The sequence below is a fragment of the Staurois parvus genome, unplaced genomic scaffold (assembly GCF_062004578.1).
Source record: "Staurois parvus isolate SC_StPar_1 unplaced genomic scaffold, SC_StPar_1.0 ptg000708l, whole genome shotgun sequence".
Taxonomy (NCBI): Eukaryota; Metazoa; Chordata; class Amphibia; order Anura; family Ranidae; genus Staurois; species Staurois parvus.
Window position 1 is genome coordinate 8,778,092 of NW_028318504.1, and position 15,924 is coordinate 8,794,015.

A 15,924-nucleotide genomic window follows, 5' to 3' on the forward strand; every position below is an offset into this window, starting at 1 on the left:
AAAAAAAAAAAAAAGACAAAATTCCATCCAGTTCAACCAAAACAGTTCTAATCCTATACCCACAGTTGATCCAGAGGAATTCAAAAAAAACCCAGCAAAGCATGATCTAATTTGTTCCCTGATAGGGAAAAAAAAATTCCTTTCTGATCCCCCGAGGGGCAATCAGATATTCCCTGGATCAACTTTACCTATAAATGTTATATCCAGTTATATTCTGTTTATCCAAGAAAGAATCCAGGACTTTTTAAAGCAATCCACTAAGCTGGCAAGAACCAACTCTTGAGGGAACTCCAACATATACCCCCGCTATCTGGGACCGTCATCTTTGGCTCCTTGTCTCTGTTATGACCATTTGGTTTGCGAAGTATGCACTTTGATTTTTTTTTTTTTAAATTCCTATCTATCACGTTAATGCACAAGGAGAGTGCACCCTGTCTTATTCTTTTTTTGCCAACTCTTGAGGGAGTCTACTCCCATTTTCACAGCCCTCACTGTGAAGAAACCTTTCCGTATTTGGAGATTAAATTTCTTTTCTTCCAAATGTACCCCAAAATTTAACTGCATATTCCAGATGAGGTCTTACTAAGGATTTGTACCGGGGAAAAATGATCTCTCTCTCTCTCTGGAGGCTATACCTCTTTTAATACAAGACATACCACAATGATTTACCAAAGTTTAGTGGGTTTAGTTCTGCCTATGACTTGGGACATAGAAAAGCCCACTATAACTCACATAACTATTATTTTCAAACGCCATGCCTTAAAAAAAAAAAAAAAAAAAACTTTTATAGTCAATTGCATTTATTACATTTTGAAGGTTCTCGGGAACATCTTAAACTTATGTAAAGTTGATGCCATTATCACAGACTCAAAGGCTTTTTCTTTACATAATGGGAAGACTTTTCGTTACCTCCTGACCAGGAAGTGATGAGAAATCCCTCTAATGGCACAATGACAAAGTTGGGTTAGAACTTGCATTTTTATTGCTGTCTGTGCCTTCCTGTCTTCGAGACATCTGTGCTTTCCCAGCCCAGTTATCAGCCACCCTCACATTTCTTGTAAAAATATCACAGGGACAGGCAGTAAAAGAAAATCTTGCAAATGGGGGCACAGACAAAAACATAAAAACCCAACAAATTTGGATTCTTCCTTACTGTGCCCCAAAAATGTTTTTAGATGTCAGCAAAGGGCAGCCCATTCACTTGGATAGGATGGCCTGTGTGCCAAATTAAGTTCCCACACCTTTTCAGGCAGTCAGCTTGGTGCACAAGAAATTAAAGTTTCTTAGCCATGTTTGGGCTGCCATTAGCAATTAATGGCACTGCAAGTATGACAAACAATTTTCCAGGGACGTTCCCAGCATGTGCAGATGTGAATGGGGACCAAGTCTTTGTTCACGTGTTGTATGCATCTGTGCAATATGCGAGGGGCTATATATTCCCCACATAGGGATGCACAGGTGTTCCATGCTTCCCCAGACAGGCAGTATCATAATTGGGACCTAGTGGCAGCACGAACACAACCACTGCTCCCAATCTGACTTCCCTGGTGCTGCATGGCCCCAAATGCATACAGTGAGTTCAGGGCTGTGCACCCACATGTATGTCAGATTGAGAGCAGTGGCTGCGTTTGTGCAGCTGCTGCGTCCCAACTGACAGTAATGGGACTGTCTGCACAGGGATGCACGGAAAACCTGTGCATCCCCGTTTGGGTAGATACGGCCCTCACATGAGGCACAGATGCATACATCTCATGTGAATGAGGTCTAAATATACTTGTCCAGCAACAACATCAAGGCCATAATATTTTTCAACTCCTGGAATCCAAGTTCTACTTCTGCAGTGATATAACCGGCCCATATATTTTCTTGGGTAGAACGGAGGAATGTCAATGGTAAGAGACTCAACATGAGTTAGAATTTCCTGCTTACACATGTAGAGCAAAGAAGGTGGAGGGTGTTGAACAGAAAACAGGCAATCAAACCTTTATATTTTAAGTAATTCTAGACATATGACCATGGTAATACAAATAAACCATTTTATTAAACAACTTTCCCATCATTTCACCTAAACAGAGCTGAACACTTTGTAGTGCAAGTAGGCCAGTTTTTCTGATCGTGAACGTTTAACAAGAGGAAACCATTCCCAAAAGGGCACTTCAACCACTACGTATCCCAGTTTACGCAGCTGACGTCTTTTCAAAGCATGGAGCCCCAAAAGTTGTTTGGAACCATATAGGTACTGGTTGCGGTTGGTAACCTGGATAGCCAACTTGATGACCTCAGACTGGCCAGTCAGATTTTCGTTGTTCTCCTCGGAGCAGGTCGTCATTGACAAGTCCTCAACAATGTTGAGATTCTCCAGATTCTCAACCTCACTGGTCTTTAAGCTGGTAGGTGTTAAATTAGATTTATTTGTTAACTTACTTATGAGGATATCAGTGATTTTAACATTACGGTTTTTAATTAAAGGTCGGTCAAGCTTCTCATTAACAGAATTAATAGCAACAGGCTTCCTAGTCGCATCTAAGTGGACTTCTAAATCTTTTGACCTAGTATGAGGCAAAATCATATGTTCCTTTACATACTGGGGCCCACCCAAAACTTGCTGAAACAACAATACAGCTTCAATCACTTCTGCTCTCGTGTGAATATCCCGGGATGATAACGCCACAAGCATGTCTGTTACTTCATTGCGGAACTCTGCTGAGATCGTATTACCAGTGTACTGAGGGCATTCTATTCCTACAGTACCAGCAATAGTAAAGAGGTCCTTTTTAAGTTCAAACATACTTATTTTAGTTGAGTGCATGATGAACGTCTTACTCAAGGCAATATTTATTAGATCGAATGGGAATTGTTGACAGAAAGCAAGCCCCATCAAGCAAGTAAGGAAGTGTTCAGGATATCTCTTAAATTCCCCCAGATTTTTACGGATTTGGTTGATAAAAACAGAGTAGAAGACATCGGAATTTGGTGGTTCATATTTGAGGACACCAAAAGACCACAAGAACTTAGCAAGGTCCTTGCTCCTGCAGTAAGAAACCCTATCAGGGATAGCCAAGGCTACGGCATCCATGAGGTCCTCATTAAGAATGTGCATTGAAGCAAAGGTCAAGACAAAGTGCATGATGCCCTGCGCTGTCACTTCAGGCACACGTTTAGAGGCATGTTTTCCAACTTGACTGAAAAACTGCTTGTGGAGAACACGGGTGAATCTAAACATTTTAAGTATATTCACTAAGGTGTAATTGCTCATTTGCTCCATATTTTCTACAGCGATATCGCCAAATCGTTCCATGAGGTGTTCCGATAATCCGTTGCTAGTTTTAAAAAAGCCAAGGCAGACTGTACCGATTTCTTCAATGTTAAGGGACGTTAGATACTTCAGAACCATTGCCTCAATTTTCTCTAGCAATTCTTCTGGTGCATGCCTCCCCTCACCGACAATATATATCAGCTGCATTAGCTGGGGCAAGTTTAAGTCCAAACAACGTAGCTGCATACAGCCATACATGATGTCCAAGAACTTTGACACGTCAAGACGCAGATACCTAAAACTATCTGCCACGAGCAACAACTCATTGGTAGAGAAATGCCAGACTCTAAGGCAGAATTCTTGCTCATATTTTTTTATCAAGAGGTGGAGTGAGGAAATTCCAAAACGTACAAAAGCACCAAGAATCCTGATGATTTCTGAGTTTGTGTATGAGCGAAGGTATGAAGTGCTGCATCTGCAGAGCATTTTAAATTGTGCATCTGATTTGATAGCCTCCAGTTTTTCTTTAGGTAAATAACTCAATTTTTCTAAAAATTCTGAAACTTCGCTGGATGTGAGGCTACTAGTAACTCTTTGGAGAATGCTTTCACCTTCCTCGATAGAGGTTTCCATAGGACACTCGCAGTTGTAGCACATTGATTTGTATTCTGGTCTATGCTGCTGAAAAGCTCTGGGATCTTCCAAAGTACTAAAAATTTCTACATCATCATAGATTTTGTTCTCAGGAGCTGTTGACTTTTTTCTAGATCTAGGTAGCTCTCGGTGATCTCGGTTCAAGCCTATCTTTTTGTCTTTAAGTAAAATTTGTGGGCTTGTAGCATTTGTCTTTGTTGGTGGTACAGAATCATATACTGGGTAATCATCGAAGGAAATAGCTTCATTTTCTTCAATTCTTTTCTTATTGTCAGTAATTTGACTGGTATATGTAGTAGCGTCGAAGGCATCTGAAGACTCCCGATGACCCAAATCATTTCGGTTAGTGCCGCTGGCCGAATTTAAAAGGTAACTTCTTCCAAGTTGAAGAGGAGGTTTACTCCATGCCCATTTAGAAGCTGAGATGGCAGCTGCCTGGAAAATCACTCTTTGTAATCTCCGGTAGATGACAACAGCCATGAATCCCACGGGGTCACCTTCGATTACTGAAAAAGGGCAGATGAAGAATGCAGTTGAGTGTCCGCCATGAATAAAAATTAATATAGTTTTTATGGTACAAAAATACAGACTGAAAGATCTTGTTTGTCAGAGGTACAAATCCACAAGCTTTATGGCAAGAAGTAGTCAGAAAATTGTATGGTTTGAATTTCAGAGTCCTGAACTGGTCGTTGGACAAACATGGAAGATGCTGAACAGATGCGTTAATTGAAAGTCTCCAACAGAGCTCATTTTGCTTATACACCATAATTTTTATGCCATCTTGTTTCAAAACAAATCAATTATTAAAAAATTACATTTATTCAGACTTCGAGTCTAGTATTTTTTAGAAGAGATCGATCAATGGCAGATGGTGAAAACCTTCCCAACTCTATGCAAAACAAAATACTAGGAATAATTAGTAGGCCTGATTTAATGTTAAAGAGAACTAAAGTCTGCTAAGTGGTGGCTGGGCTCTTGCTATAACAAGCAAATATGCACAACATGCTTGTACATTATGGCACACTTACCTTGCAAAGCACTTATCTCAAGCGATGCAACATCCACAGCCTCCCTTGTCACCACTGACATCTCGCCTGGTCTTCTTGGTTTGTCATCCTTAAACATGCAAATTGCCTTGGATGACATAATTCCCGCACATGCAAATGGAAAGTTACTTTGTCTGGGGACGCAAGGCACGCTGAGATTGTACACTGAGCTGTGTGGCTCACTGTACAAGTCGAAGAAAAATGGTGTCAGGCAGAAAATGAGCTTTTGCTGCATAAGAGACACACGGTCTCTTCTGCAATAACAGCCTAGCTTCTAGTCATAGGCAATGACACACTCTAAAACAGCCTTTTTCAACCACGGTGCTTCCTGGGTTCTTCAGGGGTGCCTCGGCATAACGTCTAAAAATTGCCCAAAAATTGTAAATATGCCGGTAAGTGGACCAAGACTGCCTTTTTTGTTACAAAGGGCCACAGGTTTTTTATTGTGCAGCATTACAACCTTGAGCACGGGGTTGGCCAGCTGCCATTAGCATTGGGGTCACTTTAGCTAACTGAGGAAGAGAAACAGAGAGAAGAGAAACACCAGTCAGTACCAGTGGACAAAGGTGTATTTGCTGTGAAAGAATAAATCACCTACAATGTTGGGTGTGTGGATGCTTGTACAGTGTGTAAAACTGTTTGCTCAGTTTTTACATCTCTTAATAGGCTGCCTCTAAATTGTACAGAATTTTAAAGGCTGCCATGGCTGAAAAAAGGTTGAGAAACACTGGTCTAAAAGAGACATACAGAAAGAATAAACACCATACCAGACATCCTAAAGGATGATAACTGCCACAGCAGAATACCATCTTATTCATAAAAGATTTCACAATTGTTAGAAGTGGGGTGGGGGAATTAGACACTTGTTCTATGAAAATAATTAGTGTGAAACTGCACAAAGCTAAGCAGAAGCATGCATTCTATACTCACTGATCGTTTGCTACCCAGTGAAAGTCTTAGACAAAAATAATAAATATACATTTTTTGCAGATAAAAAAAAAAAAAAAAGTGTGCATTTATTATTTTTGTCTACAGGGGCCTGGACAGCATTGCACCAGCGATCAATAGATCACTGATGCCATGCAGGTCTCCTGCAGACCTGCCATATCTGATGCCGTACAGGATGTACGAGCAAGCAGATATTCTGACAGGAAGCTTCAATGACCACGGCGCTCCACAGCGTTGTGCTACTTCATTGGAAACTACAAGCTGACAGCTTCTAAGGCTGTCAGGGATAACAGTTCATTATTGAATGAATGATGAGGCTGTGTGGGAGGAGCCCTGCATGGCTGCCCTGTTTGCAAAATTTGACAGATAGATAGTATGGGGAGAAGTCTCCCCACACTATCTGTTAGAGGGAGGGGGAGCAGCGGGAGGAAGCTGCAGCTATGTGAACATGTTACATGTTCAACCCTAAAAACGGGAGGAGCATGTAACATGTTCTAAATAGGTGAATTTATTCTTAAAATCCTGCAGGATCACTTCATGCTGGCCCCTTTTGCAGGTCTAGCCATGTAAAATGGTAAAAATAAGTGCCTATACTGTTTAAAAACCAGTAAGACCCTGTATCACCCTGCTCTGCACATGCTCAGTTGCTCTCTATTTTTCGCTACCGTGTCGAAAATGTAGAGGCCGATCTGCTGACAACCTAAAGAAAAACGCAGCTCTGGGCTTCAGCAAAACAACTGCCTCCAGCAAAAAGAAAAAAACAGAAGCGAGCAATGCTGGAAGCAATTTACAGCACACACTAATTTTAGTAGCATAATTACTAAACTGGCTGTAAAGGCTCAAGGTTTTTTTACCTTCATGCATTTTAGGCTTAATTAAAAAAAAACCATATCTATATTTACCTTTTGTGTGCAGTGGTTCTACACAGAGCAGCCTGGATTCTCCACTGATGCTCCTAGCCCCTCCCTCCTGTCACGTGCCTCCACCGCAAGCAGCCTGCTATGGGGGCACCCAAGCATGCACACTCCCCAGCTGCTGCTCCGTGTGTCCATTCACACACGGAGCCATGTCATGAATGGACACACGGAGCAGCAGCTGGAGAGTGTGCATTCTCAGGTGCTCCCATAGCAGGCTCTTTGTGGTGGAGGAACGTGACAAGAGGGAGGGGCCAGGAGCACCAGCAGGGGACCCAAGAAGAGGAGGATCCAGGCTGCTCTGTGTAAAACCACTGCACACAGAAGGTAAGTATAGACATGTTTGTTTTTTTTTTTTAATTAATCCTTTAGAATCACTTTAATGTATGTTCCTTGTTAAAGAACATTATTTTTTTATCAAGAAGTTCTTGACTGATTGTTTATCAGACAAATATTTTACATCACCTGTTTCTAATGGCTAAATACCATAAACCCTGTATTCTTTAGGGCACATAGACATGTACAGATTCAATTTATACGTATCTGAATCAGGGTGGATAAAAATCAATGATAAAAAAAAAAATGGGATTTTTTTTATTTAAATAGGATTTTTTTTAAATAAAATGCTTTTTGAGGAGAATATATTACCATCCAAAGGTTATTCCATTATGAAATAAAGATTAGTTTAATTATGTAGAATAAGGCTGTATATGTTTAATTTTTTTGGTAAATAAATTCCATGAATCCATTCACAATGTCATGCTCTTCCAGAGGTTTTTGTAAGATTATTGGGCAGTTTCTCTGCCTACAAGATATTATCACAGATGATTGGTTTACTTTTGCAGTTCTCAAAACTGAATTGGACTCAGCGGAGATCACATGCCTCTTCTTCACAGCAAAAATGTTATAACATGAAAAGAGTTAAGAAAAAGACCTTCATCCTAACTTCTACAAACCTATGAATACAGAATCAACCCCTTCACTGCTAAGGTTCAAGAAGTTCAGTGAATAGAATAGAAACAATATTTTTCTGATTGTTTGGAGTGGAATAGATCTGCACAAGAAGAAAGTGAAACTAAGTGTGAGGAGGAAGGGGCTGACAGTCTAAGGTTCTTAAAATATATATATATTTTGTTTAGCCAAATTAATTACCAAACATGGATGTTTAAGCAAATCACATCTGCTGGAATGTTATTGTTTCAGTTGAATAAATCTATTTAAATTGTTATTATTAAGGTAATGATTATTTTTCTCCTTCCTAAGTACAACAGAAAAGTTGTCCAAATATGAATGATTAACCTATTAAACTGGGGATAAAAAAACGAATATGAAAAGTTGTTATTCTAAAAATCTTCATCTACTTGCATATTAAAGTTATACCAGCAAGAATTAGTCTATGTGGAAAACTGATTTAAATCAAGCCTTACTGACTAGTGATTGAAATCGTGATTTAAATCAAATCCACCCTGATCTGAATGCAGCAGTACTTTATACAATGGGGCCCATTCAAACTGCTTCTTGTTGGTCTGCAACTTTTAGCTGCATAAACCTAAATTAGAACAGTCTGTGTTCACAGTTCTGTGTATGGACTGTATTTTATGCTGTATACATGTAAACATTTGTGTCAACATTTACATGCACTACTTGCAGCTGCCACTATTTAGGGTTGACACATATGTACCAACCTTATGTAGGCAGTGATGCCACCAATGCCGATTACACACCATTGATGTTTACATGAATAAGTAATTTATGTAGTGGTAGATCACAGTCAGGATGAGCTGGGCCTTCAGCCATTCAGAACAGGCAGGGGTCATTCTGAGCATGAATAACCTAATTAGGGGGAGGTGTAAGTCCCAATAGGGTGCAATCAGCTGCACTGCTGGCTACAAATTGTTGATATTTACATGTCAACCCCAAGCAGTGGCGGTGGCCAATAGTGTCCATATATGCTGCGCTCACGTAAAATGTTACATGTGTACAGTGTATGGACAATACTTGTTCTGCACGATCTTGTTGGCATTAATTATTTCAGGTACTTACATAACGCCGTCAATTTACACAGCGCTTTACATATACATTATATTCACATCAGTCCCTAACCCTCAAGGGGTGTACAATCTAAGGTCCCTAACTTACATTCATACATACACATACTAGGGCCAATTTAGACAGGAGCCAATTAACCTACCAGCATGTCTTTGGAGTGTGGGAGGAAACCAGAGGAAACCCACGCAGGCACAGGGAGAACATGCAAACTCCAGGCAGGTGTTGCCAGGGTTGGGATTCAAACCAACGACCCTAGTACTGCCACGCGGAAGTGATAACCATTTAGCCACTGTGCTGCCCAATATGCCTGTGTACTTCAGCTCCTTCAGTATAGGTTAGACAAAATGTTTTGATTAGTAGTAAAGAGGCTTTCAGAATTTTAGAGATCTGGGGCTCCTTTTGAGAGATTTACCTTTACTTTATGTCCTGCTGAATCTGTCAGTTTATTTCTGAATGTGTTGCTGGAACATAACTTTCCCCACTTCCTGTCTGGCAAAAAAAAGCTGTCAGCATGACCTGAAACAAAGCTAAATATCTCTAAGGCTAGGTTCACACCTAAGCGTTTGACGCAATTTGCGGTTTTTCTTGTTGCTAGGCAGATTTATAAATACAAGACGCATCAAAAACACCTAAAAAATGCACTACATGCTTTTCCGCAGTGTTTCCATTGAAGTCTAGAGAACCAAAACCGCAAGTTTTTGCGTTTAAAAAAAAGTCACCGACCCTTTCCAAAAATACACTGGTCGAAAATGCGGAGATGTGAACCTGTCCCATAGGAAATCATGTTAAATGGACTGTAGCGTGTTTCTGGAAACCGCTTAGGTGTGAACTTAGGGTACAGGAGTGCTTGATAGTAGTAAAAAGGCCAAGAGAGGTTCTAATTCATCCCGACGCGATCCATAACAAGAAAAAAAGGTTTTAGCTTGACATACACTTGACACACCTTTAGAAACAGTGGTATAGATACTGGCAACCAGCTCCCAAAAGAAGATCATTTATAAGGCACTGAAAATAGATAAGACAGCAATACACAACAGTACTGTATATCTGTAACACAATAAGCAGGAAAAAGAAACGCATGGTATCAAGAGACAACAGATTATCTTGTATACACAGGAGGAGGAGTACATAGGTATTTAGAATGCATACAGGTTCTTTTTGTATATACAGGAGCATCTCAATAAATTAAATCATCAAAAAGATCATTTATTTAAGTAATTCAATTTAAAAACTGAAACTCATATTATATAGATTCATTACACGCGGAATGATATTTCAAGCATTGCTCTCTTTTAATTTTGATGATAATGGCTTACGACTAGTGAAAACACAAAATTCAGGGTCTTAGAAAATTAGAATAGTGCATAAGACCAATAAAAAAAAAAAAGATTTTTCATACAGAAATGTTGGCTTACTGAAAAGTATGTCCATGTACAGTATAGTATGCACTCAATACTTGGTCAGGGCTGCCTCTGCATGAATTACTGCATCAATGAGACGTGGCAAGGAGGCGATCAGCCTGTGGCACTGCTGAGGTGTTACGGACGCCCAGGTTGCTTTGATAGCGGCCTCCAGCTCGTTTGCATTGTTGGGTCTGGTGTCTCATCTTCCTCTTGACAATACCCCATAGATTCTCTATGGGGTTCAGGTCAGGCGAGTTTGCTGGCCAATCAAGCACAGTGATACCATGATCATTAAACCAGGTATTGGTACTTTTGGTAGTGTGGGCAGGTGTCACATCCTGCTGGAAAATGAAATCAGCATCTTTATAATGCTGGTCAAAATGAAAATATAATTGGTGCATGAGAGGTTGTGGTGGGTATAGAGTTCACTCAGAAAGTCTTAGGCGATATAAAAATAGTCCAGTTTTAAAATGAAAAATAAAAACGGGAGGTGGGGCATATGATTGTATATGGTAGTAGTGGAAGTACAAAATAAATAAAATGAATAGTGCAGCTTCAGTGGTAAGAGGAGGGGGGGGGAAGAGGACTTGTAGTACAGACAGTACTGGATTGGAATAGATGGTGTATATGTATATGTGTATATATATATATATATATATATATATATATATATATATATATACATATACACATACAAAGCTGCAATGTAGAGACTGTCGTGAGGCTTGCACTCTCTAGAGTAAACCGGACTCTGTAGTAGAAGAATAGGAGAGAGAAAAGTGCGCCAGACTAAGTGCAGTAAGATTATAACAGTTTATTGCACACAAGATATTAAAAACTCACAAGACGTGGGTAGGTATCAGGCATCAAATATAAGGAGGAGGACGTCATCTGTGCTGCACATCATGCAGCCATCCGCCCGTGATGTGCAGCACAGATGACGTCCTCCTCCTTATATTTGATGCCTGATACCTACCCACGTCTTGTGAGTTTTTAATATCTTGTGTGCAATAAACTGTTATAATCTTACTGCACTTAGTCTGGCGCACTTCTCTCTCTCCTCTATTCATAATGCTGGTCAGCAGAGGGAAGCATGAAGTGCTCTAGAATTTCCTGGCAGAGGGCTGCACTGACTTCAGACTTGACCAACACCAGCAGATGAAATGGCTCCCCAAATCATCACTGACTGTGGAAACTTCACACTGGATCTCATGCAACTTCTGTGCCTCTCCACTTTTCCTCCAGACTCTGGGATTTCCAAATGAAATGCAAAATTTACTTTGAGCCACTGAGCAACAGTCCAGTCCTTTTACTCCTTAGCCCAAGTAAGACGCTTCTGACGTTGTGTCTGATTCAGGAGTGGCATGACACAAGGAATGTGACAGTTGTAGCCCATGTCCTGGACACGTCTGTGTGTGGAGGCTTTTGAAGCACTGACACCATCCTTAGTCCACTCCACCCTAAATTCTTGAATGACCTTTGTTTCACAATCCTCTCAAGGCTGCGGTTATCCCTGTTGCTTGTGCACCTTTTTCTATCACACTTTTTCCTTCCACTCAACATTCCATTAATATGCTTGGGTACAGCACTCTGAACAGACAGCTTCTTTAGCAATGACCTTTTGTGACTTACCCTCCTTGTGGAGGGTGTCAATGACTGTTGTGGACAACTGTCAGGTCAGCAGTCTTCCCCATGATTGTGTAACCTACTGATCCAGACTGAGAGACCAATTAAAGGCTCAGGAAACCTTTAGCCTGGGTTCACACTTAGGTGGTGCTGTCAAATTTTTAAAAAACCCGGCCGTGTCACTCATTCACAGTCCTCTGTGAATGAGAAACTACAAGTCCTGAGCCTTAGTGGCTGTGGCTGTGGGCTTGTAGTTCTCAATGATCTACCATGGCGCTGTGAGCACTGTAGTAGTTCATTGACTCTTCCTGTCAGTATATCTGCTTGCTCATACACCCCGTACGAACAAGCAGATATTCTGACCGGTCTGCAGGAGACCTGCATGGCACCAGTGATCTACTGATCGCTGGTGCAATGCTTTACAGGCTCCTGCAGCCAAAAATAATACATGCAGATTTTTTTACCTGCAAAAAAATATGCATTCATTATTTTTGGTAAAAAGGTGAACTTATTCTTTAGCAAACTCCAGCTAACACTTTCTAATCAGATACAGCAGTTTTCCTTTTTGCATGAATAAACAAAATCTGATCATTTTATTCACCCCTGCCAGTGTTAAGTGGTTTGTCTCATCTATGTAAACTGATACATTCTGTAGTAAAACATGTGCTTTTGGAAAACACCAGACTTGCTAGCTGGATCCCCAGATGAAAATGGAAGAAACCCTAAAAAAGAAAACTAATGCAGCCATCACATCTAAGAATTGGTAAGCAGCAATATAATGTTTGCATACCTCCCAACTTTTTGAGATGGGAATGAGGGACACCTATTAGCAAATGTATGTAGACACAGGACACCCCCCCCCCTACCAAGCCCCCTTAAGCCTGGGTTCACATACATGCGGTGCGGCATATAGTATGTGATTCGCACAGGAACCACATTGCATTCCTGTACAAATCACATGCGAACTCTGTGCGGTGCGATTTGAGCCGTACATTTTGTAGGGCTCAAATCGCACCAAAAAGATGCAGGACCCTTTATTTGGTCCGCACTAGAATTAATGCGATCCGATTTTGCACACAGCACCACATTTTGCAGACTGATTTTGGGGTGTTGTTGACTTAACATACACACCCACAGCAGTTTGTATGAACAAGCTGAGATTGTGATGCGGTAGGGAATTTGCAACAGAAACCGCTGCAAATTCCACACCGCATCAATGTGAACCAGGGCTTACAGGTGTTCTGAGTTAATTAGCTGATTAGAGTGTGACACCATGAGTCTAGAATATTGTGACAAAGGTCAATACTGTAATTTTCTGAGATACTGAATTCTGGGTTGTCACTAGCTGTAAGCCATAATCACCAAAATCAAAAGAAAGAAATGCATGAAATATACCGCTCTGTGTGTAAATGAATCTATAGAATATATGAGTTTCACATTTTGTTTTGAATTACTGAAATAGATTAAACTTTAATGATCACTTTGGAGGGACTTCCGCTGTCTTGGCTATGGGATAGGAACTCCCTAAAGAGACACAGAGGGCCAAAAAAAAACACTTGTGTTGACACCAGAAAAGGAAAAGAGGGGAAATCTTCCAATGGGGACACTAGTTCTGTTGATAACCAGGGATCACTTTGTAGGGACTTATGCTGACTTCCTGTTTTTGCTATGGGACCGGAAGTGAAGGGAGCTCCCTAAGGCTAGGTTCACATATGTGCGCAAAGAGAAATGTGGACCCGCGGGCGGGTGCCGTTAGTTCTAATGGCACGCCGCCCGCACTGAAAACGCAACCATACTGGGAACCGAGGTTCCCGTGCGGGCTACCTTATCACGGGGCACGGGAGTCCATTCAGATGAATGAGCTCTCGTGTCCACGCAAAATGCGGCCCGCACAAATGTGAAACAGGGCTCAAGAGAAACTGCAAAAGAAAAAAAAAAAATGCACACGGAGGTTATTAAAAAAAAAAAAAAGTTTTCCCTATAACTGCAATTTAATGCTGGGAGGTGGAAAAGACTTCCTGATCACATGATCACTGTCACATGATTGGGTGCCTGTCATGCCCGCAGTGAGCCTGCTCTTGACCACAAACCTCAGTGGCTGTGGATGCGTATCAATGGGAGAAATAGTGCCCCATCCTTGGCGTCAGTGGGAGGAATAGTGCCCCATCCTTGGCGTCAGTGGGAGGAATAGTGCCCCATCCTTGGCGTCAGTGGGAGGAATAGTGCCCCATCATTGGTGTCAGTGGGAGGAATAGTGCCCCATCCTTGGTGTCAGTGGGAGGAATAGTGCCCCATCGTTGGGGTCAGTGGGAGGAATAGTGCCCCATCCTTGGTGTCAGTGGGAGGAATAGTGCCCCATCGTTGGGGTCAGTGGGAGGAATACTGCCCCATTTTTGGTGTCAAGGTCGATCCTCCCTGCCGCCACACCATACATGCTACAATCTACTGCCAACAACCACACAGTGCTGGGCCTGCCCGATTGGACACTCTCTGATTGGATGGTCTAGGTATCTCTTCATGTTACATAGCTCCAGCAGAGGAAAACTGATTGTAATTTATATGATGACACACACATACAGCAGGGCCAATGTGCAAAAACACAATATTGCCCATAGCAACAGGACCCATGTAAATAAATAGGCCCCATGCACAAAGATATGACGTTGCCCATAGCAACCAGCTGGCCTCCCTGGTTGCTCCATGTTGTAGTAATGGCAGCACCTCCGGCTTCTCTGAGAACTGGGACCCCCAACACCCCCGTCCATTCCTCACAGCCTGCAGGTATAGGAGCCCCAACCTTTCCCAGTGTCCCCCCTCCCCTCCAGGGGTCATAGGAGAACCCCAGCCAGGCTGCTCCAAGCTATGTCCCCGGTATATTAGTCCCTGAGAGTCCCTCACCGGTAACAGAAGGCGCTGACACGTACCAGACACCGGGAGCACAAGGCCAGCACATAGACTCCGCTCTCCGCTGTCACCGCCGCGCCACGCACTGAGGAAAGACGCAATTCCCTGGCGCACGCTGATAACGTCATCGATCGCCCCATCGGAGCCTCAGCGCCTGCTGCCTGGGGGGGCGTGGCCGCACCGAAGTACGCTACTGCCAGTAAATGGGCGGAGGCAGCACTAAGGTCGCAGGCTGAGCGTGTCTGCCAGGGAGTGGGTGGAGCCAGTGGAGGGTTGGTTGGAGGCGCTGATGGTGTGCCATCCACCATGCAATGAATTCTATAGAAGAGAGATGAGGGCCAGACACGCCTTTGTTTCTGCAATATGTCATACCATAGAGTCCAGTCTGTACAGAGGCCAGTGTATTGTCCTTCACACTTCAGGACAGACTGTGACCGGCGTGAGTAGAACATGTCTTCATGTCACTAGGAGGAATAGTGCCCCATGATTGGTGTCAGTGAGAGGAATAGTGCCCCCTCATTATTGTCAGTGGGAGGAATAGTGCCCCATCGTTGGTGTCAGTGGGAGGAATAGTGCCTGATCGTTGGTGTCAGTGGGAGGAATAGTGCCCCATCGTTGGTGTCAGTGGGAGGAATAGTGCCCCATCGTTGGTGTCAGTGGGAGGAATAGTGCCCCATCGTTGGTGTCAGTGGGAGGAATAGTGCCCCATCCTTGGTGTCAGTGGGAGGAATAGTGCCCCATCCTTGGTGTCAGTGGGAGGAATAGTGCCTCATCGTTGGTGTCAGTGGGAGGAATAGTGCCCCATCATTGGTTTCAGTTGGAGGAATAGTGCCCTTATTGTTGGTGTCAGTGGGAGGAATAGTGCCTCATCATTGGTATTAGGGGGAGTAATAATGTCCCATTGTTAGTATCAATGGGAGGAAAAGTCCCCCATCATTGGTATCAATGGGAGGAATAGTGCCTCATCGTTGGTGTCAGTGGGAATAATAGTGCCCCATCTTTGGTGTCAGTGGGAGGAATAGTGCCCCATCGTTGGTGTCAGTGGGAGGAATAGTGCCTCATCTTTTGGTGTCAGTGGGAGGAATAGTGCCTCATCTTTTGGTGTCAGTTGGAGGAATAGTGCC

At 42.5% G+C, this 15,924-nt stretch overlaps 2 protein-coding genes across 3 annotated transcripts in view; both read right to left on the reverse strand.

The window, feature by feature from the left end:
* UBOX5 (U-box domain containing 5) overlaps window positions 1-14,909 on the reverse strand; it is a 51,787-nt gene extending 36,878 nt beyond the window's left edge. The window contains exon 1 of one of the 2 annotated variants that reach the window (XM_089653367.1): window positions 14,821-14,909. The gene's annotated coding sequence lies outside the window, so the exon portion shown is untranslated. Of the gene's footprint in view, window positions 1-14,794 lie in introns of both variants that reach the window. The other variant, XM_089653368.1, reaches the window with a different exon arrangement.
* FASTKD5 (FASTK mitochondrial RNA regulator 5) lies at window positions 2,023-14,928 on the reverse strand. The gene is made up of 2 exons (XM_089653366.1): window positions 14,821-14,928; window positions 2,023-4,416 (listed from the first exon to the last, which is right to left on the reverse strand). Exon 2 carries the CDS (start codon window positions 4,388-4,390, stop codon window positions 2,066-2,068), a length of 2,325 nt encoding a protein of 774 aa, XP_089509492.1. The 5' UTR covers window positions 4,391-4,416; window positions 14,821-14,928; the 3' UTR covers window positions 2,023-2,065.
* Window positions 14,929-15,924: the final 996 nt, after the last annotated feature.